At 30.0% G+C, this 23,457-nt stretch overlaps 12 protein-coding genes across 12 annotated transcripts; 6 read left to right on the forward strand and 6 right to left on the reverse strand.

Annotated features, from left to right (window-relative positions):
* Positions 1-144: 144 nt before the first annotated feature.
* Positions 145-3,909, forward strand: FG386_002829 (protein kinase with WD40 repeat at C-terminus; the record flags this gene model as incomplete). Its single annotated transcript, XM_067342514.1, has 1 exon — positions 145-3,909. One exon carries the CDS (start codon positions 145-147, stop codon positions 3,907-3,909), a length of 3,765 nt encoding a protein of 1,254 aa, XP_067197333.1.
* A 230-nt stretch (positions 3,910-4,139) lies between these two features.
* Positions 4,140-6,890, forward strand: FG386_002906 (protein phosphatase regulator; the record flags this gene model as incomplete). The annotated part of the gene is made up of 1 exon (XM_067342591.1): positions 4,140-6,890. One exon carries the CDS (start codon positions 4,140-4,142, stop codon positions 6,888-6,890), a length of 2,751 nt encoding a protein of 916 aa, XP_067197410.1.
* Positions 6,891-6,937: 47 nt separating this feature from the next.
* FG386_002917 (glutaminyl-tRNA synthetase) lies at positions 6,938-8,845 on the reverse strand (the record flags this gene model as incomplete). The annotated part of the gene is made up of 1 exon (XM_067342602.1): positions 6,938-8,845. The coding sequence occupies one exon, from the start codon at positions 8,843-8,845 to the stop codon at positions 6,938-6,940; it is 1,908 nt and encodes a 635-aa protein (XP_067197421.1).
* A 216-nt stretch (positions 8,846-9,061) lies between these two features.
* Positions 9,062-9,928, reverse strand: FG386_002928 (uncharacterized protein; the record flags this gene model as incomplete). The annotated part of the gene is made up of 1 exon (XM_067342613.1): positions 9,062-9,928. The coding sequence occupies one exon, from the start codon at positions 9,926-9,928 to the stop codon at positions 9,062-9,064; it is 867 nt and encodes a 288-aa protein (XP_067197432.1).
* A 100-nt stretch (positions 9,929-10,028) lies between these two features.
* Positions 10,029-12,101, reverse strand: FG386_002939 (uncharacterized protein; the record flags this gene model as incomplete). The annotated part of the gene is made up of 1 exon (XM_067342624.1): positions 10,029-12,101. The coding sequence occupies one exon, from the start codon at positions 12,099-12,101 to the stop codon at positions 10,029-10,031; it is 2,073 nt and encodes a 690-aa protein (XP_067197443.1).
* A 78-nt stretch (positions 12,102-12,179) lies between these two features.
* FG386_002950 (uncharacterized protein) lies at positions 12,180-14,342 on the reverse strand (the record flags this gene model as incomplete). The annotated part of the gene is made up of 1 exon (XM_067342635.1): positions 12,180-14,342. The coding sequence occupies one exon, from the start codon at positions 14,340-14,342 to the stop codon at positions 12,180-12,182; it is 2,163 nt and encodes a 720-aa protein (XP_067197454.1).
* Positions 14,343-14,508: 166 nt separating this feature from the next.
* On the reverse strand, positions 14,509-15,651 carry FG386_002961 (SET domain containing protein with a cysteine cluster at the C-terminus; the record flags this gene model as incomplete). Its single annotated transcript, XM_067342646.1, has 1 exon — positions 14,509-15,651. One exon carries the CDS (start codon positions 15,649-15,651, stop codon positions 14,509-14,511), a length of 1,143 nt encoding a protein of 380 aa, XP_067197465.1.
* A 126-nt stretch (positions 15,652-15,777) lies between these two features.
* Positions 15,778-17,526, forward strand: FG386_002972 (CDC48 like AAA ATPase; the record flags this gene model as incomplete). The annotated part of the gene is made up of 1 exon (XM_067342657.1): positions 15,778-17,526. The coding sequence occupies one exon, from the start codon at positions 15,778-15,780 to the stop codon at positions 17,524-17,526; it is 1,749 nt and encodes a 582-aa protein (XP_067197476.1).
* A 152-nt stretch (positions 17,527-17,678) lies between these two features.
* On the forward strand, positions 17,679-20,561 carry FG386_002983 (uncharacterized protein; the record flags this gene model as incomplete). The annotated part of the gene is made up of 1 exon (XM_067342668.1): positions 17,679-20,561. One exon carries the CDS (start codon positions 17,679-17,681, stop codon positions 20,559-20,561), a length of 2,883 nt encoding a protein of 960 aa, XP_067197487.1.
* A 154-nt stretch (positions 20,562-20,715) lies between these two features.
* On the forward strand, positions 20,716-22,065 carry FG386_002830 (uncharacterized protein; the record flags this gene model as incomplete). Its single annotated transcript, XM_067342515.1, has 1 exon — positions 20,716-22,065. The coding sequence occupies one exon, from the start codon at positions 20,716-20,718 to the stop codon at positions 22,063-22,065; it is 1,350 nt and encodes a 449-aa protein (XP_067197334.1).
* A 16-nt stretch (positions 22,066-22,081) lies between these two features.
* Positions 22,082-22,501, reverse strand: FG386_002841 (uncharacterized protein; the record flags this gene model as incomplete). Its single annotated transcript, XM_067342526.1, has 1 exon — positions 22,082-22,501. One exon carries the CDS (start codon positions 22,499-22,501, stop codon positions 22,082-22,084), a length of 420 nt encoding a protein of 139 aa, XP_067197345.1.
* A 324-nt stretch (positions 22,502-22,825) lies between these two features.
* Positions 22,826-23,440, forward strand: FG386_002852 (apicomplexan specific protein; the record flags this gene model as incomplete). The annotated part of the gene is made up of 1 exon (XM_067342537.1): positions 22,826-23,440. One exon carries the CDS (start codon positions 22,826-22,828, stop codon positions 23,438-23,440), a length of 615 nt encoding a protein of 204 aa, XP_067197356.1.
* Between the last annotated feature and the right edge of the window lie 17 nt (positions 23,441-23,457).

Here is a 23,457-nt window from a genome sequence, read left to right on the forward strand (position 1 = left end):
TGGACAAACTTTTTTGAAAGATATAACAACAATGTAAATACTAAAACGTGTAATATTTCACCAGAAAGGTTCACAACAAAAAAAGAAATGTATCTATTTTTAAAAAATCTTAATTCATTTGAATTTCAAGAATGCTTGAAGAGCATGGACATTTTTTCACTGGGTTGCATACTTAAAGAAATCAACGATGGGAACCCTCCCTTTACAATAAATGAAATATTGAGGGTAAGTGAGGATAAATTCAACATTTCTAAAAGCTGGAGGGATATGTTAGTATGTAGAGATTGGAATAAAAGACCAAATATTTTGGATTTATTTTTGCTTCTATCAGGAATCGAAAGACGTAATTTTGATGTTATTTACTTATATTCTATTTGTTATTCAATTTCTCAAAATGCAGAATTTGATAGATCGTTTTATATTTTCTTTTATCCACTTTCGATAATACTCCAAAGTGATATCTTTAATGATATTCGTGTTCAGTTAATAATACTTAATATGGCTTTCCCAACTTTATTAGAATTGTTTGTTATTGAAGATATAGAACTTGATACGGATTGTTCTTGTGATTTTGATTTTGATAACTATATTAAGCTGTACTCTAATATATTTTCAACAGTTAAAGTAAACTATAAAAGTAGTTGGGATGGCGATAAGTTGAAGAAAACCTTCCAGACAGTTTTTGATTTTGATTTAAGGAGGGATTTGATTTTTTTAATTATGATTTCAAACTTTAATAATTCAGTTAAAGATAATTCATTTGATAAATGTTCTTTTGATAATGATAGTATTGATGAATCTCATCTAAACGTAAAGGGTCTATTTTCACTTTTTCAACTATTGTTGAATCACTGGGAGGCTAACAATGATGATAGAACTGATGAAAAAAACAAATATGAAATGAACAAAATATTCACAAAAATTATAATTGAAAATGCATATTATTTGGGTGACAGTAAAGATAGTTTTGAGATAAATAAACAAAATTTTATTGAATTTATTAATAATGAACATTCAAACAATTCATCACAATCTATAATTTTATTTACAATAATGATAATAAACTGTATGGAAAAAATGAATAATTACCATATTAATAATGAATTTGTTGTTAATGATAACGAAATTATAAATAGTATAAACCTTATGTCAATTAATACATTAAAGTTGTTGTTGGACTTGTTGCCACACAATTATAAGGAGTTGTTATTAACTGATAAAATTCTTCCATTTTTCTTTCAGTACTTGAGTTTAAATATACTTAATGCTAATGATTACATTAGTCAAAAACTAAATGATTTAACTGTTGAATCGCAAGATATGGTTGTTATATCCGAAATGTTTAATTTCATTAAGGATTTTTACGTATTTAACAATACTGAAATTGCTGAAAATGATAATTCAAAACACACTTTAATTCGGACTTTTATTGTAAACAATATTGAAAATTGGATTAAACATTATATTTTATTAAATTCTTCAGAAGTAGTCGTTGTTCTATTAAGGATGTTTAGAAAAATAATGAATTTGGTTTTAAAAAGTAAAAAAAATGATTATAAATTATCTGATTGGGTTCTTGGAATTTTAATATCAGATAATTCAACAATGAAATTTATTCTTATAGAAGAGGATGATAATGGCAGTTCCCTATTACTTGATATTGTGTTGTTTCATATTGAGGGCAGAAAGGATATTTTAATTTCTGAAATACTTCCTCATTTGGTTAATCAGTTAAATGACAGTGACAATAATGTAAGGTCGGGATACTGTAAATTAGTAACATTGTTACTATTAGAAAATATTGACACCTTAATACTACCTTATGGAAGGTTTTGTATTGAAAAATCTTTAAATGATAGAGATTTTAAAGTTCAATGTGTTGCTATCGAGTGTATTAATATTATAGTCGAAAGATTAAATAAATATATGAATTTAAGGGCTTATAGTGGTCTTTATGAAGTTATAGTTTCCGATTTAGTTGAGCTTGTTACTAATAATATAGATTATATTAACCAAATACAGATTTATCTTCCATTGATTAGAGAGTTTGGTCGTTTAATATATAATTTAATTGAAATATCAAGTTTGATGAATAATTGGTTAGTTATTTATTCATTATTGGAAGCTTACTTCAAAACTGATAACTTAACTATAAAGAACCTGTTACAATTAAAAAACTTAAATCTTAAATTAGGTTTGAATAAATTTGAGGTCATTGTATATTTCTTCACTAAGTTTTTAAAAAATAGACATTTATATATAAGAAAGGCTAATTATTTTGATTATATATCTCGTGGTTCAAACATTACTTCTTTAGTTAAATATAATATACTATCATCTTATCTAAATGTTAACCAAATGTTATTGTGTTTTCCAACTAAGATGAATGTTTTTAATCGCAAAATATCAGACCATATTTCTTCAATTCAACTAGAGTCAAAACTTAGGTTGAGAAAGAAAATAATAGATGATAAATGTTTTACTGCACGAGACTCAAGGTTTAAGTTTTTTATTGGCTCAATTACTGGTAATATAGTTACAAAAAAACCTATAGTTAAAGGTAATTATCTTGGATCCATATATTGCCATCAAAATTTAACTGATGGTCAATGTTACAACGTTTTTCAAGACACGATATGTTACAATAAAGATGTGTATTCGTGGTCTTTAAACAGCTCTTTGAATACCGGAGTTTATTTACATAAATTAAACGCTGAAGTAAATAATAAATATCATTGTTGGAATTTAATGACAAATGGCGATGACAATCATATTTTCAAGTTTAAAAATAACTGTTCAATTACTACAATGTGTGTTCTATATGATGATTTGGCTATTATTACAGGTGATAATAATGGACTCTTGACCAAGTTAAAATTGAATCCTTATGGATACAATCATATTATTTCCAGGGAGTACCCATACAGTTATGAGAAAAAGTTGTTTAATTTTAAAAATTCAATAAAAGAAAAACCATCAGTAGTTTTAATAGGCAAAGTTTTATTTAATTCAAGGCAAATGATAATGTCAATATACAGTAATGGAGATATTTATATTTTTGATCCAAATTACATATCTATTGATTTCTTTTTCACCGTTCCACCTTACCTTGGGATAGTGATTGATTATTGTGTTGATGGTAATTTATCTGATACGAGTTGGCTATGTTTATTAACTGACTCGAATATTCTTATTATTGTAAATTTAACATACCTAAAAGAAACAAAAATCTGGGAAATACAAAGTAAATCAGGTATAATGAAGGTTAGAACATTAAAGCAAAGTATAGAATCAACAAAAGTAGTTTTGTTTATAAATGATAGTTTTAGTTTTGAAATATTTGACTGGAACACTGGTGAATTAGGTGTTTCCAGTATGTTTGGTGCAAAGGAAATTAAGGGAAACCTACTTGTTTATAGCCCACGGTTATATAAGAAGGGTATATTACACAAAATTTCTTCTCATCCAGACGAGGTCGAATGCTGTTGTACATTGTGTGAATGTCAGAGAATACGGATTTTCAGAAATTATATGATGCAATATTCTCATATAAGCACTAAATATAAGGGGCACTGTAATAACCATCATTTAATAGGTCCCATAATAAGTCAATTTGCAGATCATTCCGAAAGAAGAGATTCAAATATTAATAGTTTGTACATTTTTAACGATAATATGGGGAATATTCACCAAAAGAAACTTGTATTAGAAGAAAATTGTTATGATTTCGACGATCCTCCTATTTGTATAATAGAAAATAAAGACAAGAAAAACATTATCAATAATTATGATTGTAGTCATCAAATTCATAAGGATATTTTAACATCACTTAGTGTGTACTCATTTCATGATTGTAATTTTGGGATATTTACATCTTCAAGGGACGGAATTGTTTCTTATTGGAACTAACTATTCCCCATTAAAAAGCATGCCCCTTCTGGCTTCTGGCGCCGAATATATTTGTAATTATTGATTTAAAGAGGGGTATTGTACTAAAATAAATCCAAAAATAGAAACAAACTATACACAATTCAATAATTTAGAGGTGAAAACAACAGTATCAAGTTAAATTTCTGCATTATCATCATAGATATGTTATTATCAAATAATATATTGTTTGTATAAATTAATTTTAAAAAATGTTACTCGAAGATGAATGTGATGGTAACTTGCAAAGGCTAAGAAATGCCATGAATTCTATGAAAGACCACAATTTTACAAATAGATTAGTCGGGATTAATTTATATTTTGAAGTAATACAGTTGAAATATCAATTAATTTCATTGGATGATTTAAAGCAACTTCAGATAATTTTCGAGTGTGAAAATAATAGTGATGTTCTCCTAGAACTATCAAGGTTGTGCATGAAAATTGCATTGGTTTCACTTCTTAAGGAAAGTAGTTTTGAGATAAATATTATTTTAAATAGGGGAGAGGTTGATTTAGATTACTTGAGAGCTGTAATTAGAGATGAGAAGGTCATGAATGCTCAAGATACTAATAACAAACTTAAATCTTATGATCTAATAAATATTAAGTCACTATTTGAATGTATTAAAAACACATTGGACGTTGTAATTATGTTAGTTCCAATATTACAAGATATTGCTGAGGTAGATGATGTTGTTATAAGATCAGAAACTCTAAAGTCACTAAAACTATTAATGAATATTATCACATTTATGATTGAAGACTATATTGGAAAAAAGACTGGCATCCTAGAAAATGAAAAAGACCCTAATTTAATATCAATATTTAATCAGTCTATTGACATTTTTGAGAAGTTATCTACTTCAGATATTATAAGTCATAAGATACTTTCGTGTCATATTATACCATTAATACTTAGACAGAAAAGACTTTATAATTATTTTGACGATGAAAGAAATATTTTAATTACAAATTATACGGATTTTTGTACTCATCCAGCACCAATCTTGAGAAAACATGCGAGTAATGTTCTTAATTACATTATGGATGAAATCGAATTTGATGAGGAAATTATTAATGTTCTTTTTTTTCCAATGATAAAAAACTTTTGTTTCGATGAGCAGGATTGCGTTAGATTATCCTCAATAAGTAACGTTGAATCTTTTTTTTTTCAAACAGTTGAGCTTTTTGGAAAAAATGATATTAACTCTATATTTTCTCACTACAATATGTTACAGCCATTATTGCTGAGATTATGCAACGACGAAAGTTGGAGAATAAGATCAAGCATTACAATGTGTTTAATTAATATATTTGTCAATCTAATTCGCTTTGAGGAAATTATGAAAAGAAAGTCTAATGAACTTAAAATAGACTCTAGTGAACTGGAAAACACTGAAATAATTTCCAATTATGAGAAGATTTCAAAATCAGAATTTTTGGATGTGAAAACGACCTCAAATATTGTAATGGGTGAACCACAAATAGATAATTCCTTTATTAATGAGTCACAATATATAAAAGGCAATAATCAACCTTTTGTTTATGAAAAGACGTTATTATCTTTACTTAACCAATTAATAACAGATCCTGAAGGTGAAACAAGAAGCAATTCTATTTCAGCAATCTTACAAGTTATTGAAAACAATTACAATAACTCAGATATAATTGATAAAACTATACATAATATTCTTTTTCACAAAGTTATCATTCCAAGAATAGATAATAAGAGCTTATTAATTGACTCAAATACACACTTAAAAATACATTTAGCAAGGGTGGTTGTAATAATCATGAAAATCTATAAGTTAGTTGATATTGAAAACAACAATTGGTTTATTGGCGATAAAATATCCGCTTCTTTAAAACTATTGCTTGACAATTTGATAGATGACAGTGATACACAAGTAAGACAAAATGTTTTACTTTCACTTCATGTTGGTATGATGGAATGGAGAAATCAGGATTTCATGGTAAATGTTATAATGCCTTATTTGACTTCTACTATAAAGGATAATTCATGGAGAATAAGATATTGTTCTTTAATTCTACTATTAGTATCTTTTTATGTGATTCTTGAGTGCAACTTCGAGAAAGAAGACATTTGGTCTGGTCGTATCTCTGAAATAGTACCAATAGAATCAGTGGACAATTTACTCAAATCTGATGGGGTCCCAAACACGCTTTTGGACCTGATTTTCGGAGCCCTTTCTGATAAAACAAGTATCATTAGGCAAGTGGTTTGTATATTCGCAATCCCAATGATATCTTTTTGGCTCGGTCACAAATGGACGAAGAAATTGTGGGAGAGATTGATATTCCCGTTAATTACAGATAACAACTCATATCTATCACGCTCTGTAGGACTGTTATCTGCAAATTCTATAATTTTGGGTGCTAGAATAAGATCATTTGAAGAGTTTAAGCAGAGCATACAATTAATTTCGCAATTAATATTTAATTTGCTACCTAGCGTTGAATACAAAACCAATAAAGAATGTATGGACTCGACTTTTTATGCTATAAATCACGGATATTGCAACAATTTACAAACTAAAACAGAAAATGATATGATTGACAAACTTGTCCCAAAAAATATTGGTCTCGAAGCAAGTGTTGAATTCCTATCAAAGTATATCCCATTAATAAGGATTTCAAACTTGGTTCTATCCTGTGAACCGTTCATAGAAGTGGGGTTTGAAAAAAGAAAGTCCTTTCAAGAAGATGAAGAGTTCCACTATGAAATCATTTCTGCCATATCTCAATATTCAGTCAACGACCCTGTTGCAAATGTACGTATTAAAGCGTTCCAAGTTATTCACTCTTTTATATGTATAAACGGGTTAGAAAATTGTGACAAATCAATCGTTGATCAAGTGTTATACTCTCACGAAAACGATCCTGACTTGGAAGTTAGAAATTATTGTTTGGGTATTTTAAAAAGAGATATCGAGTATTAACACTGGGACAAAATAATTTAATAACAATTGAAAGGTTAGTTTACAGACTAATCTTGAATATTTTTATTTGCTTTCCTTGCTTCCTTTGCTTGCTTCCTTGCTGCTCTCTCTGCTGCAATTTTCTCCCTATTCTGGTGGTAAGTGTTCTTTCTTTCTGTATCCTTGATCGTTTCGTTAGCACCAGACACAGATAACATCTTAATAAGTATATCAGGTGAGTCACCTAATTGAACAGTGAGATTATATACTAATTTGTATTCCCCTCCTGACTTGTATGAATCAACCACGTCTCTTGTAAAATATCCCAGCCTTTCAAACTGATATCTGTTTATAACCAGCTCCCCGTTCTCATTTCTGAAATCGTCACAAAGAATATTTTTTTCTGCAATTCCAGTGAATGTTACTAAGCTTTTTTTATTTATGAACCTCCTCCAGTCGCTATTTTCCTGATTTTCTGGTTCTGGTACAGTAAACAAGCGCCCATAAAATCTGAATTCAACATTGGCAATATTATCTTTTGAAAGCCAGTGTATTGCGGTCGGTTTTTTGTTATTTGTATCAAAATCATTACTTATTTCACAATGTATTTCCTCAATTCCATTTTGACCTAACACGACGTTCCTACAAGTAATAATGTGAGAATATTTCAATCTTACAGAACCTCCGACATACAGTCTTTTGTAGTCTAAAGGAGGTTTTTGATTAAAATTATCATTGTTCTCATCGAACCAAAAGTCACTACTTTCAATCCATATTTCTCTAGATAAAGTAATTGTCCTAGAACCCATGTCGATTTTTTCATCTGGGTGATTTCTAACAACAATTTCAAATACCTCTGTCTGAAAATGCTCATCCCAGTTGATAATTACAACTTTCAACGGTTTTATACATGCAAACCTCCTTTGACAAATATTATGTAGTTCTTCTTTGACACAATCCTCTAGTAACTGAATATGTATCATCTGGTCTCTCTTAGACGCACCTATCTTATCACAAAAGTTCCATAAAGCCTGAGGTGGGTAGCCTTTCCTCCTAACCGCAGACAGGGTTGGCATTCTTGGGTCATCCCATCCATTTACATAATTATCATTTACCAAAATTAACAGCTTTCTTTTGCTGAGCACTGTATAGGTAACATTTAGTCTAGCAAACTCAATTTGTCTGGTTCTCTTTATTTCCAATTCTTCTTGTAGCCAATCATATAATGGCCTATGCAATTCGAATTCCAAAGTACAAATACTATGAGTAATCTCCTCTATTGAGTCACTTTGACCATGCGCATAATCGTACATAGGATATATCAACCACTTTCTACCTGTATGAGGATGAGGTTGTTTAAGTATTCTATACAATATTGGATCACGTAGGTTCGGATTTCCATTACTCATATCAATTTTAGCTCTTAATACACAATCTCCTTCCTCAAATTCACCCATTTTCATTTTTTCAAACAGTTCCATATTTTCCTCAATTGTGCGATTTCTATAAATTGATTCAACTGCAGGATTGTTTGCATCACCCCTATTTTTTCTAATTTCCTCAATTGTTTGATGATCTACATAAGCCTTTCCCTTTAATATCAGTTTTTTTGCCCAATCGTACAATTGATCAAAATAATCAGATGCATAAAATTTGTTATCACCCCAGTCGGCCCCGAGCCATTTAACATCCTTTTCAATCGCATCAATATATCGCTGTTCTTCTGAATAAGGATTCGTGTCATCGTATCTTAAGTGAAATCTTCCATTGTATAGTTTGGCTATACCATAATTTAAGCAAATTGACTTCGCGTGACCTAAATGAAGGAACCCATTTGGTTCTGGTGGAAACCTTGTGACAACTAAACTATGTCTTCGTTCTTTTAGATCATCTTCTACGATCTGTTTAATAAAATTGTGTGTGTTTGTAACAACACTGACTTCCTCATTAGCTATCTTCAGTTCAAGGGACGCCATTTGTTCAAAAGTACGTAAAACTATTTTCAAATATGTAGACGAAAAGTTTCAAAAAATAGGCGGGTCGTGACATACAACCTTCAAAGATAGTTAAAAGTTGTGAAAACACAAATTCGAGAATAACAAAAAAATATAGCAATTTCGTATTCTATAACTCACGCTTCTCTACTAATTCTGAAGAGTTTTAATTTATTTTTTGCCATTATGAAAATAAGATCAATAGAAACCCTGGAAATCTTTGTTCCCAGGCGGGAAATAAATGTCATTATCAGGTATAATTCTCATTCCAGGTATTGAAGATGTTGGGATAGATTTGGGTTTCACTTTTTCATGAAGTTTTTTAAAAACTAAGCTGTTAGGACCAACCAAATTACCTCTTATACCCTTATCATCGATTAGTGGATCCGGAAAATAGAATTCCTTCCCCATATTAACATCATCTAAAAAAAAGGGGACCTCAGTTTCTTTATTGCGAAAAAGACCATTCCTCTTTAAGTTATCCTCTTCTACTTCATTATGATTAATTTTGTAACTTCCCTTTATACCTTCTAACATTCCATTTTCCATCCAGTTACTTATTTCTAAAAATAAAAACTTCACAAGTGACTCACCATCAACGAATTGACAAATTTTTTTCCTAGGAAAGTTTATCTTTGTTGAATGTATAACTTCGTTGTAATCCTCAATAGTTAATGTGAATGAATCTTCAGAAGATGTAAACAGGGCCATAATGGAAACCTCCGAAAAATAGTTGGTTCCGTTCTCCTCTGGGGGTGAATTTCCATTTGTATAGAAAAGTTTGATTTTATCTGTTTTAGAATCCCATTTTTCGGGTATCAGGTCAATTGAAAAACTGCTCTCCAAATGCATAATTGGCAGCTTAAGTTTGGGAATAGATGTATCATTTACTTTATCCCCCCTAATATAATCCAAGTATTCACTACTTGCTAGGGGAATGAATCCTTTATCTAAAAATAGAGAATGAGTAATTATTATTATATAATCCATCGTAGAATTAGGCCTAGCAAGTTTTAGTAAAATTGGCATCCAAAAGCTTGACTTATTATTTTCATTAGTAACCATTTTTTTTGTTTCTGTTGTTTTGTTTTCTCCCTACCCCACTTGCCATAATTTCACATTTCAATCTTTTTGCGCGGAATAATATTTCGAATATAGAATAAGACTACTTTAATTTTAGTTTATCACCGTCGTCAATCATTTCAACAAAATTTGCAGTTTCTAGAAAGGGTCTTTTCGTAATCCCAATATTTTTAACATTGCAACCATGTGCAAATGTGTGGCTCGTTTCGAACGTAGTTTTAGGTCCTGTTATATCAGAAATAGAAAGGGTTAGGTTATATCTGCTTATATTCAATCTTATCTGTATTACCATACTTCTTTTTAGCACGATTTGCTCTTTATTTGAATCTTTGTAATTTATTCTTGACCTTAGATTATATACGTCATTTGTTTGAAACGCACTTCCAAAGCATCTTTCCATAAAATCATAGTAAAAAATTTTGGGGACCTGAGATGTATTATTTGTTTCAGAGAACTCCCTACAACATACACCTAATCTTATCCTTCCCATGTAAGTTTTACATACTTGAACTTGCCAAATCATATCTGATACAAATCTATAATCACCTATTGTCCATGCCCACTTGTACTTACCTGATAGTGACGTTTTCCTAACTAATGCCACAGGATATTGTCCCAATTGAGCACTTGTAACAAATTCCTGGTTTTCTCTCCATGGTATCAACCTACCTTTGTCTTCATTCCCCAATAACTTGTTTAAAGTAGCATTTAACAAAAGAGAGTCTAGCTCCTTTGTTCTTATCTTTAACAAGTCATTTGGTGCCATTTGTTCAAATCTTATCTGTTTATAAAAGTCCAAAGAACTCTTTCTCTTATTTGAAAACAAACCAATGCTATTTTCTCTTTGTATTAAGTACAACTTTAGGGCGAGGAATATGTCAATTTCCCCCATTAAAATTCTCTCACTCGCTAATATTTTCAACAATACATCTGGGCCAAGAGCTAGATGTGGTCCTTTAAACAGTGCCTGTGCACAATCAGCTAATAAGTAAACCATAAGTTCAATCAAATCCTCCATTTCTAATGACTCTGCAACCGAAGACATTTGAACAATCACATCAATACTTGCAGGTAAGTTTAACATCTGAAATAACTCTTCTTCTAATAATTGTACTTTAAATCTCCTAGCTTCATGTAAAACAGTAAGAATCAAATATGGGTTTGCTCCTCTTAGCGAAGTTGTGTGGCCATAAATAAAAAGCAATAGCATTCTTACTGCCTCCGGATAAATCGCCTTTATTTTATATTCCGGTCTCAACAAACTTGCCTTTATCTTATCTAACTTCACTTTTAAATTTGGATCGTCATATTTTAAATTAAATTGTTCGTTAACTTCCTGCTTGGATTCCATTATTTGGTTTATTTCTTCACGCATAATTGGAGAAGCCAAACATAGTAAATTGCTATGAACAGGTATTCTTATGGATGTGACTGGTGGCAAAATCCTTGAATCCTGCTCATCAAACTTCATTGTTCTGGAACTACTATCTACAAATTCATTTTGAGCTCTTTTATTTATATTTTCTGTATTAATTGTTGGCAATGAAATTATCTGTTCGTCTAAATTTTTCTGATTCCATGTGTATTCTGTATCAGCCAGTGGTGATGAAAATTGTATTGCTCTTATTTTATTTATTTCCTCCATCTTCATCATGTTTTTTTCAAATAGTTCACATGCTTTTTCATTAGGAATTAATATTATATCCAAATCACATGTTGGCTCTTGAAGATATATATCCTTTGCAGGTATTCTTCCTATTGGATCAATGGCAGATGATTGAATATGAACTTTTTCTGGTTCATTATATACATCCTTCTCACATTCGATATACAACCTGTCTAAAATATTATCCTTTTCAAATGAAAGTAATTTCGGTATTATGCTTTCTAATGTGACATAATCCAAATCATCAACTTCTCTCACTAATATATTCCCTTTATTATCAAAATATCCTTTATTTATCCAAGATAGCATCTGACTCGATGAAAAGGGTCCAATTAACTGATCGCTATCATCTCTGAAATAATATCCTGAATTATTATAAACTTTTTTTTCTCTCACTGGATCCTTCTTTTCAATTCTTTTTTGTGACTGCTTTAAAACTGTATCTTCTGATCTCTTAAATAATCCCTCTAATTTATTAACCATCTTCATCTTACAAAGGGTTTCTAATCTATCTAGTCATACGATCAATTAATGATAACAGTTTTGGCGCCTTTTTAATTTTGACAACTAATTAGATCTAGCGATCCTTCGATTCCTTGCTGTGGATAAAAAAGACGGTATTGTTAATGAATCACCTGGATCCAACATTTCAATAAATATCTTTGTTTCAATATATGGTTTTCTGCTTACTTCTAATCTATCTACCAAGAAACCATGATTGTAATAGTTTTCAATATATGCTCCGGTTTCAATGTTTTCAATTTTCATTGTAATAGAATAATCATGAATTGAGACTACAAGATGATAAATCTGACCATTTTTAACCCTTCCCACAAAAATATCCTCATCGTTTTCTACTGAATTATTCAATAATGCTTCTGTCAAATTTTTAGTTCCATTTATTATATTGTAAGCATTTTTAAAGTGATTTATATTTAAAGACTTTAAACTGTTGAATTTGATATTGCATTTTCTTACATCTGATGATTTTATCCTTGATGTGCACTGAAAAACATTGCTTCCAAGAAATGCTGATGCAAACTCCTTTTCGAAAAAATCATAATAAAAAACTTTTGACATCCTAATATTTTGAGTTTCAGTTATAACTGGTTTTCCTGTGCAACAGATTCCTACCCTAAGCTTTCCTCTTGATGATTTCGATACTTGAAATGCAAAAGTCATTTCACTTATTAATCTTGAATCCCCAATTGTCCAAGCCCATCTAGTTTGAAGTAGATTGGATTCACTTTTATTTGGACTCCCTAACTTAATTAATGTAACAGGATACTCTCCATCTCTATACTTTACTTTATATTCAGAATTCGGTAACCACGGTCTTAATCTTCCCTCCATTTCAGTACCAGTTAACTTATTAAGCGCTGCATCTAGTATTAAACTGTCAAGTTTTGTAGTTCTAATTAAATTTAATTCTTCTGGTGACATCTGATCATATTTTATACTTTTATAAATTATTATTTCCTTATCAAATTTTGAATCTAGGTTGCTTTCTGCCCATATTCCTATTTCTTTTTCCTTTTGTTGAATAAATTGTTGTGTTGCGAAAAATAATTGAAGTTCGTCCATCATAACATAGTTACTAGATAACAACTTCAAGTATGCATCAACATTCAAAGCCAAGTATGGCCCCTGCAAAATGTAGCTTGCACAACTTGCAATCATTGTTACAATTTCATCCACGAGCTTTGGCAGCTTTATTATTGCAGCAGCGGCAGCTATTTCAACTAAATCAATAATATTCAGTTTGCTAGAGAACAAGTTCAGTAACAATTCGTCTTCAAGTTTCTTCCACATAAAACGTTTTGATTCTTTCCACATAGAAACCAATAATAACTTATTCATCGACAAGATTTCTGATGTATGGCCGTATAAATAACGTACAATTGCCTGAATTGCAATTGGGCAATCTGACTCTATTATTAACACTGGATTTACTAAGCTCTGTTCCCTTTCTTCATCTGTGCAATTTCCTATAGAAACTCTTTCTCTAAGTCTGAAATGTTCTTCAAACAAAGTCTTCATACTTTTCTTTAACAATGGAGAAGATGTGGCAAGAATACTACTGTGTACATTAATTTTTAATACAGGAGAAAAAATAAACGAGTCATGGTCAAATTCTTGAGCCACATAAAATTGTTCTAAGTATTTCTCAAAGTAGGAAGACGGTTCATCTTTTTCATTATTTAATTCGATTTTATTCCTAATTAATTTAGAGTTTAATGTATCTGTCTTATCTATGAACAATGCAGAAAGATTTGATCTTGTTTTTAACATCTGCTCTTGAATTTCTGTAGCCTTAGCTGAAGGCTTTACTATCATTATTAAATCTTTATGCTGATCATCATTTTCTTCCAATAATGGAATCTGATCGTCCACCAAAGTTATTTCTTTTACCTCTATAGGCTTATAATTATTTTCTTTTATTATACTGGTTTTTTTTGGAGATAATCTCTCCGAAAAATTTGACTCAACCTCATTAAGTAACTCAGGCAATATTTGTTCTAGAGTGAGCCTTTCAGCAGGACTACTCGTCAAATTCCTAAATAACAGGTCTCCTTTACCGTCAAAATACCCAGTTCTTATCCAATTCACTATTTCATTCGAAAAAAATGGTCCTTGTTCTATACCTATTTCATCAACAAAACAATATTGAGAATTTTTTTTCTTGTTTCTATTATCTTTTTTATTACGGTTCCTGAAATTTAACGACATTTTAAATATTGTGTAGCTTGGCGATTAAACTGAAATTACTCTACAGTGCCAATATTTGCGTTAAAATTGCATGCACATGCATGATGATTAAATTTAATGTAAAAAATTGAGGGTTGAACTCAAAATATATTTAAACAATAAACTAAAATAGTAGTTTTAATTAGTTTTAGAATTTTTCTACATTTAATTCCCCCTGAGTTAGACAAACACTACAACTACATTCAAAATGATAATTGTTGATAAGCTCTTTTCTTTCAGGAAATGAAAGTGTGTTATCAATATATGAAATAGTTAGTTCCTCTCCTTCATTTATATCTCTAATAGTTGAAATATAAACTGTGCTATCACCCATTGAATAAACACAACAGTTAGGTTGGCAACTATGGTTAAAACATGATTGAATAGTGCATATACAAGCTCCTTTTATCACTAAAATACAAGATTCAGACCCAGGTTTTCCATATTCTTTTTCATTATTGAAAAGATTATTGCAAAGATCCCAAACTTCTATGCCCTGTGAATTAAGTGTCAGTTGTCCTAGTAACTGTTGAATAGTTCTCTCAGATAAAAGAATGTTAGGAATGTCACTATCCATAAATGCAGCTTTTATCGGATCCAAAAGAACAGCTTTGATGCATTCCGTAAGAGACTTCATATTTATCTCAGGAAACAAAGTTTCCGGTGGTGAGATAAAGTTATCAATTGTTTTACAGCCTAATCTAAATGCAGTGCGTAAATTTTCTTTACCGTATCCAAGCTCCATCCAAAAGAAATGAATATCTGCTGCTATTTGTGCAATTAGACGTGAAATTGCTTCTGCTGTAATTGGAATATTACCTTCTGGGTCAACAAAATGTTGATATCTTCTTAATATCTCTATCCCTGTTAGGCCTTGAAGGTATATTGCCCAACCATTATTTAATGAACCAGAAGCATCATCAGAGTTTATGTCCCTCCCTAATGTTTTTTTTAGACAATATGTGCTACAAATTCTTTTATTTAAGCCGAACTCATTCAAATTTAAAAAACTATCAAAATTATATTTATTCCTTATTTTAAGACAATTTTCGCAAAATATTAGTTCATTTAAAGAATCGCATGAATATTTTATTGGCCATGAGATAAAAGGGACCTCCATAAAAAAGTTAGTATTGTTTGGAATATTTAATTTTGAATGTATGTGTTTTCCTTTGGCATTTGAAAAACAAACATCGAAACAACATTCATCACCCGTCTTAGAACTAAGCTCCCCTAAGATTTGTTTGTAACTATTTTCAACGGTACAATGACCACTTGAACAGTTTTGCATTAAGTATTTAAACAAAAATATTTTTATCTAAAAGAATTAAAGAATAATAGTTCCGCGGTTTTCGCATTGAACTCGTTTTTATTTGAACAGTTCAATCATTATATAAAAACAGTTATTAATAGAATTATGGTTATTCCTCTCATAGTGGGAGGTCTACATTCAATAAAGAAATACAAAACAGATATTCTTAGATTTATAAATTTAGGACACGATGCAAGTTATATAAAATCTCAATTTAATTTCATTTCGAGAACAAACACCGGAAAAAATTTTGATTTTCTATGGAGTTCGTTCAATATTAACAAGTTTTCAATTTTTTGCACCCAAGAATTAATAAGCTTTTCTGAGTTTAAAGATTCAATTGAGAAGCTTTTTAAAGACCAAAATACAGCTAATATTATTTCATTAATTGATGACAATAATTTTACTAAACTAGTAATAAATATGAATAATGAAAATAACACTTTATCAAAAATTTATGAATTCATTAGAGCTGTAAACGAAAATCAATTTAATTTAAAAAGTTCTGCTATTTTGAATAACTTGGAAGTGAAGGATGATATTAATGGCAAGAAGATTCACATAGTATCAAGTAATATCTGTAATAAAGAACTTAAAATAAATATTTTTATTCCGAACAAAAGAGGAATCCCAATAGAAATAGAGTATGTTAAACCCGTTGAATGCTTATCTAAACAAGATTTAATTTCATTTTCAAATTTATTAAAACCCTCCAGTTTTATTCACAAAGCAAAAAGTGCTAAAAATGCTACACACATAGTTTCATCTCCAGGAAGTTATAACAAACTAGTAAAGTTAGATTTGTTATATAATAACCTTCTTGATAATTTTGAAGATTTTTGGAGTAATAGAAATTTATCAAATTCAACAGATGTTATTAACTATGCACTTAGTAAAAGCTCAAATGATTTTAGGGACACTGACTTTAGAACCAATTTATCTGGAAAAGAGTTTTTGAATGAATTTAATGAAACAAATATTGATAATTCCAATATTATTTCTGGTCTTGAAGATTTGGGTGTTAAAGTATATGTTAACAAGCCTAACGATGTAGTTCATAACGATCCATGGAATTCAATATGTGGTTATGAAGATGTAAAAAAACAAATAGAAGAACATATACTACTTCATTTCAAACATCCAGAAATACTTGAAAAAATTATAAATGGGACCAGAATGAAAAACGACTCAAATAATAGACCGAGATTGATTTTATTTGAAGGTCCACCTGGGACCGGGAAAACTACATCCGCTAGAATAATTGGTGAATTTATAAATGTGCCTTTAATATATGTTTCTCTCGAAAACATAGTTTCCAAGTGGTTTGGTGAAAGTGAAACAAAATTATCAAAGGTATTTGATTTGGCGAAAAATTTTTCAGAAGGTTGCGTTATTTTTATAGATGAAGTTGATACAATGGCTATGTCAAGAGATAAGATAGAAGCAGTTCATGAAGGTTCAAAAAAAATATTATCTGTTCTATTAAGAAAATTAGATGGATTCGATACTTTGGATACAAAAACACTTGTTATTTGTGCAACAAACCGCAAGAAAGACTTGGACAGTGCATTTATAAGTAGAATTGATTCCACCGTTTATTTTCCATTGCCAAGTGAAAAAGAGAGGGAGCTGATATTTAGACAATATGCAAAACATCTCACTCGTGATGAAAGAATGGAACTAGCAAAAATATCCGGAAAATTGTCAGGAAGATCTATTCGTCATGTTTGTTTAGAAGCTGAAAGAGAGTGGGCATCTTTTCTTATCAAAGAAAAAACTAAAAATGGTCTCAATCAAGTAGAATTGCCCAAACTGAAAATTTACAAGAATGCAATAAAAAAAAGATGCCTTTAGGTCATTTTGCCATAAACTTATTACATTACAATTAACCCCTCTCTTGCGAGCGGTAAATCTATATTGTTAGTCTATTATTTCATTTATTCGGAAACCAAGGTTTAATAAAATGAATAATTTAATGAGTATTTTTGACCCAGTTTTTTGGATTAATGATTGGAATATCATCATTTCATAAATTTATTGTATTTCTATTTTTATTCAATAAGAACTTAAATTTAATATATTCCTCCAAAGCCCCAAGGTCCAAAACTCAAAATATTTCCAAAAGTGTTCCCAATAAGGTTAATTTTCAAAATAATGTCGGCCATGACGAGCCTTTCCCTGCATCTGACATAAATTCATTGTCTTTTATTCAGGCTACGAGCATTACTCCATCAAATGGTCCAATTAATTCAATTATTAAACTTTCCATTCATGGAATTGGTTTCTCGATGGTTTCAAAACTTTACGTTCACTTTGATGTTACTGAGGGTCCATATGAAGTTGTTAGTACAACCCCTATATCAGATACTTTACTTGAGGTTGAAACTCCTTATAAAATATCTACAGGTGAAATGGGAAAATCAGTTCTAATAAGTGTATATTCTCATTCTGATGTTGTGTTTCAGAGTACGAATGCATTAATATTTCGTTTTTATCAAATTCCGAAGATAAGCTTGATATTTCCTGACCATATAGGTATGTCTGGAGGGACTGAATTAACTATATTAGGGAGTGGACTATTTGCTTCTGAAAATCTGAAATGCCTGTTTCAAAGCAAAGAGAGATCTAAAGTTGTTGATGCATCATATTCAATGAATGTATTAGATTTAAAGAAATTGAACAAAATTGATAATGATGAGACTTTATTATCAATTATTTTGAAATACACCAAAGACCAAGATATTGCTGAAGCCGATATAGATGGTATAATGAACAATATTAAAAATGGAAACCCAATGCCTTCAATTGTATGTGAAAGCCCTTCATGGACAGTTTCTGAAATTGTTTCCTTATCTATATCATTTAATGGAATCCAATACCATTTCTGCACCAATAAGCTTGTTTTTGAGGAGGAGTCCTCATTATTTGGTAATGTTGCACATGTGGTAAAAGAAAGGGATTCCCCATCCGAAGTAATCTCCGATGTAAGTGACAGTTTCAATAACTCAAATAAATTAATTAATATAGGTAAAATTACATCCGAGAATATATTTAGGAACTCGAATCAAAAAACAGTTCATTCACAGACTGATACCAATATTAACAGGTATACAGATAATTACGGAAATTTATATTCACTAAGCAACCCAATCAATGAATCGTTACTTCAGAGTGATTATGGTTTGTTTTTTGAATTTGTTATTTTGTTTTACTCATCATTTATTTTTGGAACAATCTGTAAGTATATTGGTTTACCTCTTCTATTAGGCTATATTGTGGGTGGGTATGTAGTTGGTCCATCAGGATTCAGTTATGTATCTCAATTGATTCAAATCATTTCAATTGCTCAGATTGGTGTATGTTTAATTCTATTTACACTTGGACTTGAATTCTCATTTAAAAGACTTTTTTCTATTGGAAGGTCTGTAATATACTGTGCAATTGTTTCAGTTTTTATCTTTATTCTTTTTTGTAGTGCTTATTCTTTATGGGCAGGTACACCAATAAATGAAGGTATTTTCATTGGATCATTCATATCAATGAGTTCTACAGCGATGGTTGTTGGTGAATTACAGCTTGATTCTAATGAAAATGTACTCACTATTGGAATTTTAATTTTACAGGATTTGTTATTGGGAATTATTCTTGCCTTAATACCTGCACTTCAGTCGAATTCAAAATCAATGTTATCCAGCAATTCAATAATTAGCAACACTTCCAAGACTCCAAAGTTTATGCTTTTATTGGTGTATTTTTGTAGGGTTTTATGGAACATAGTTAGACCTTTTATTGTGTTGATATTATTTATAATTATATCTTACGTTGTTAAGATCGCTGTATTTCCATTTATATTATATTTCTTACTCAAAACAAAGAATAGAGAAATCATTTTAATTGGGATTATTAGCCTTTTATTGAGTATTTCATCCCTTACAGAATATTTGGGACTTTCAATGGAAATGGGATCTTTTATAGCTGGTGTAATTCTATCAAGTTTATTAGGTGATGATGAAGTAAATACATTTAAACATGACTTTATTCAATCTATCGAATCACTCAGATGGATATTTTCCATGCTTTTTTTTTCAGGAATTGGCTTAATTATTGATGCTACCTTTATTTGGGATAACTACTGGACAATAGGATCTGTTTGTCTTTTTATCTCCTTTATAAAACTCACTATAAATTTTCTTATTTTTCTGATTTGTGGCAGTAGTGTTAGAGTATCCGCTCATACTTCACTTATGTTGGCTAATTTGGGAGAATTTGGGTTTGTTTTGGCTTCGAAAGGGATATCTCTTGGAATAATATCAAGAAAAGTATATTTAATACTCGTTGCCACAACAGTAATGTCACTATTATCTACACCCGTTTTCCTAAGACTTTATTCAAAAGTAATTAGGAAGAAACTAACGAACATTCCTATGTACGACTTCAATTCAAATTATATAAGTTACAAGACTAAAACTTTTTCTAATATCGGATCTAGATTTTCTAACTTTTCGAAGTCTGCGACATACCAACAGAGTTATAGAAGGGGATCAAGTATAATTTCTAATATAACGAATAACCTTGGATTATCTAGAATTACAAATCAGAACATCACCTCCAATTCCCCTAATGACTACAATATTGAAATAAAAGGTTCACACTTAAATTCGCGTTTCAATGCTGATAATATTTTTTCAAAATTTTCAATTGGGGGGTTGAATACCCTATCAGAGTTTGATCTCTCGATAAACGAAAACGAATTAGAAAATTTGAGTGAAAGCAAGGATAGTGTCGATTCTAAAATGGGATTTGACACTCCAAGCATAAGTTTAGAAAATATTGACGAATTTACATTAGCTCATGTGACTAATTTAGGAAATTCTATAATAAGAAAGTAAAAGAATGTGATATAATAATTAACTTTACATACGTTTTTGTACGATAACTCGATTTTTATAGCGCTGTTGATTTTTGAATTTAAATATATTAGGTTTTAAATATACAATCTTAATATACGAGATAATTAGTAAATTAGGATACAATACAATTGGAATGGAAGATATACACAGTCTACTATATAGGCAAAATGAGAATCTAAGAAGGCTCGAGGTTGCTCTTTCAGATGCTATGAGTAGAATTGAAATTATAGAAAAAATTTACGTAGGTGATAAAGAAAAGAGTTTTAAGTCTGAGCAACCGGGAATTTCAGAAAATAATATCTCAAATAGGTTGTGTGAATCAATTTATGGAGTGAGAAATGATTGTGATTCAGCCGCGATTACAGAAACAACCAATGTAAATAAAACTTCCCCTGAAAATGAATTCAATGAAATAAGAATGGACAAATATTTAGAAGATATCTACTCATCAAGGAGTGCTTTTACAATTAAAGAGAATTTTAATCCAAGTAATGAATTAAAGGACAAATTAAAACCAACCTTAGGTAGTGGAGTTGATAAAATAACTATGTTTTCAAGTGAATTTATTAATACAGAGAAATTCACAGATGTTAGCAACTACGAATCATTAAATTTGAATTCTATTTCAACAACACCAAATACCCCATTATCCAGAGAAATAACATTTCTTCACGAAAATCCAGAAAGATTTCGCTACTCCATGAAAACAAAAAGTGATCAACTAAATTATGCAAGCGGAGATTACAAAGAAAATGAGAAATTACATAACATTCAAAATAATGATAAAAAACTTTTCTTGAGTAGAGTAATAGGTATTTCTGACTTGAAAATGAATAATCATCCTAACTACATTCATGAGGATAGAAATGCATGTAAAAAAAGCGTTGATGGCTACAAAAACAATGAAACAAGTAAGAGATACTTTATTTTTGATGAAGAAGAAAGTTCTAACACAAGACAAGACCCTCTATACCTGGAAAATGAGGAAAATGAATTTTATTATCTTAAAAGTCAAATTGAGAGGACTTCGTTAACCTGCAAACCCAAAAGTAGTTTAAATAACTTAAGAAGCTTTAAAAATAGTAACTCTAAATTTAATGAAATATCTGGCGAATTTAAGAGTTCAGGTCCAGTTATAAGAGAAATTAGATATTATATTCCTCATGAAAGAATTATCGGCTATGTACAACTACCATATAATATTTTGTTGGACAAACCAAATAGCATTAATGTAAAATCAGAAAGTGAAAATTACACTGAAACGAGAAAAAATATTGGTTTTTATATCGAAGATAGAAAAACTAAAGAACTCAGATGGAAATACAAAAATGAAAATTTGTTAATAAATAAACCCTATCCCTTCGGGCATTTAAATCAATTTAACAACTATTACAGCTACCCTCTAAGAAATATCTCAACTTTTCCAATAAGTCATAATTTTAAATATTATCAGAATCGAGCATTCTTTATTATAAAAAAGTAACTTTTTTAATATTGACTTATATTTGTTTATTGTGTATGCAACGTTCTATGTATTTGTATTCAAGTTCATTCATAAATACCTTGTTTGAAAACTTATCAGCAGCATCTCCATCTCTCCACTCTTTAAAAAGTTTTATGATTGTATTTAAATTGTCGTTTTTATAGTCAGATATTCTTCTATTACAATATACTTGTTCTTTTGGAGTTGTTTTTGGTTCCTGTAAAGGCGGTGGTGTCCTGGATCTAAATTTTTGATTGTTATTCTCCAATTTATAGAAAGGGGTTTCTTTTCCTTTAATCTTTAATCTCATAATATACTTCCATAATTCATCATTTTCCTCCATAATTCTGACCATATATGTTGCAATTGTTTCAATTGCATCATTTTGATCTTGAATTCTTTTTTCAAGTTTTTCCACTTTTTCGGAAAGTTTCATTGTTTATTTAACTTGAACAAATAAGATTTAAAATATAACGAAGTGAGGTTATAACACATTGTCCAAACCCAGTTTTTCAAATCACCATATAAATGGAATAAATTGTTTCATGAAAGAAAAAATATTTCCCCATATGTTTTATTACTTTTAAATGGAGTTTCCCGCAACAGATTCTGAGAATCTCAAGTATGAAAAATAATCGCAGATCATGAATAATTGAAAAATAAATAAATAAGCTATTTTATTTAATTAGTTTGCTATTTTATTGTTTAACCCATCCAAATTAAGTATAATATATTATTAATTAATTAATTAATTAATATTATGGTTCATACAGTAAAGAAAGAAGTGGAAATAAGCAATAAAGAAATATTAAAACATATTAAAAAGATAGTGAAACCAGAAAATCTCGACATTTTAACTTCCAGAAAGGTTAGGGAAGAGTTAGAAAAGTCACTTGGCCTCCCTGATGATTCTCTACTCCATAAGAAGACTGAAATTAACAGTATGCTTGATGACATTATTTTGGAAATAGAAAATAGACAAACTAAAAAGAATATTTTCACTGGATCAAAAGAATATAAAACTGAAGACGATGATATTTCAATAAATTCAAAGGTTGAACAAGAAGATGAGAATTTTCAAAACAAATTTGAAGATGATAGAATGTCAACTAAACGAAAACAAGCATCAATGATGTCAACTAATGATTTTCTCGAGAAAGCAAAAGTTATAAATTTTACAATAGACGGTTCTGATATAACAATTCCCGTTAAACCAAGAAAATTTAGTACGGGAAGTGTTGGTTGGTACTTTGGGAATAAAATTTCACTCCCAGTTGGAGATGAAGATGAGGCAATTTGTCAGATTTCAATTAATTGTACAGTAGTTGGGAGTAAGTTTTGGACTGAAAACCCAAAAAAAAAAACTAGAAAATAATATTTAAACATTCTAAT

This window comes from Cryptosporidium ryanae (assembly GCF_009792415.1).
Source record: "Cryptosporidium ryanae isolate 45019 chromosome Unknown contig_6, whole genome shotgun sequence".
In the NCBI taxonomy this organism is placed as follows: domain Eukaryota; phylum Apicomplexa; class Conoidasida; order Eucoccidiorida; family Cryptosporidiidae; genus Cryptosporidium; species Cryptosporidium ryanae.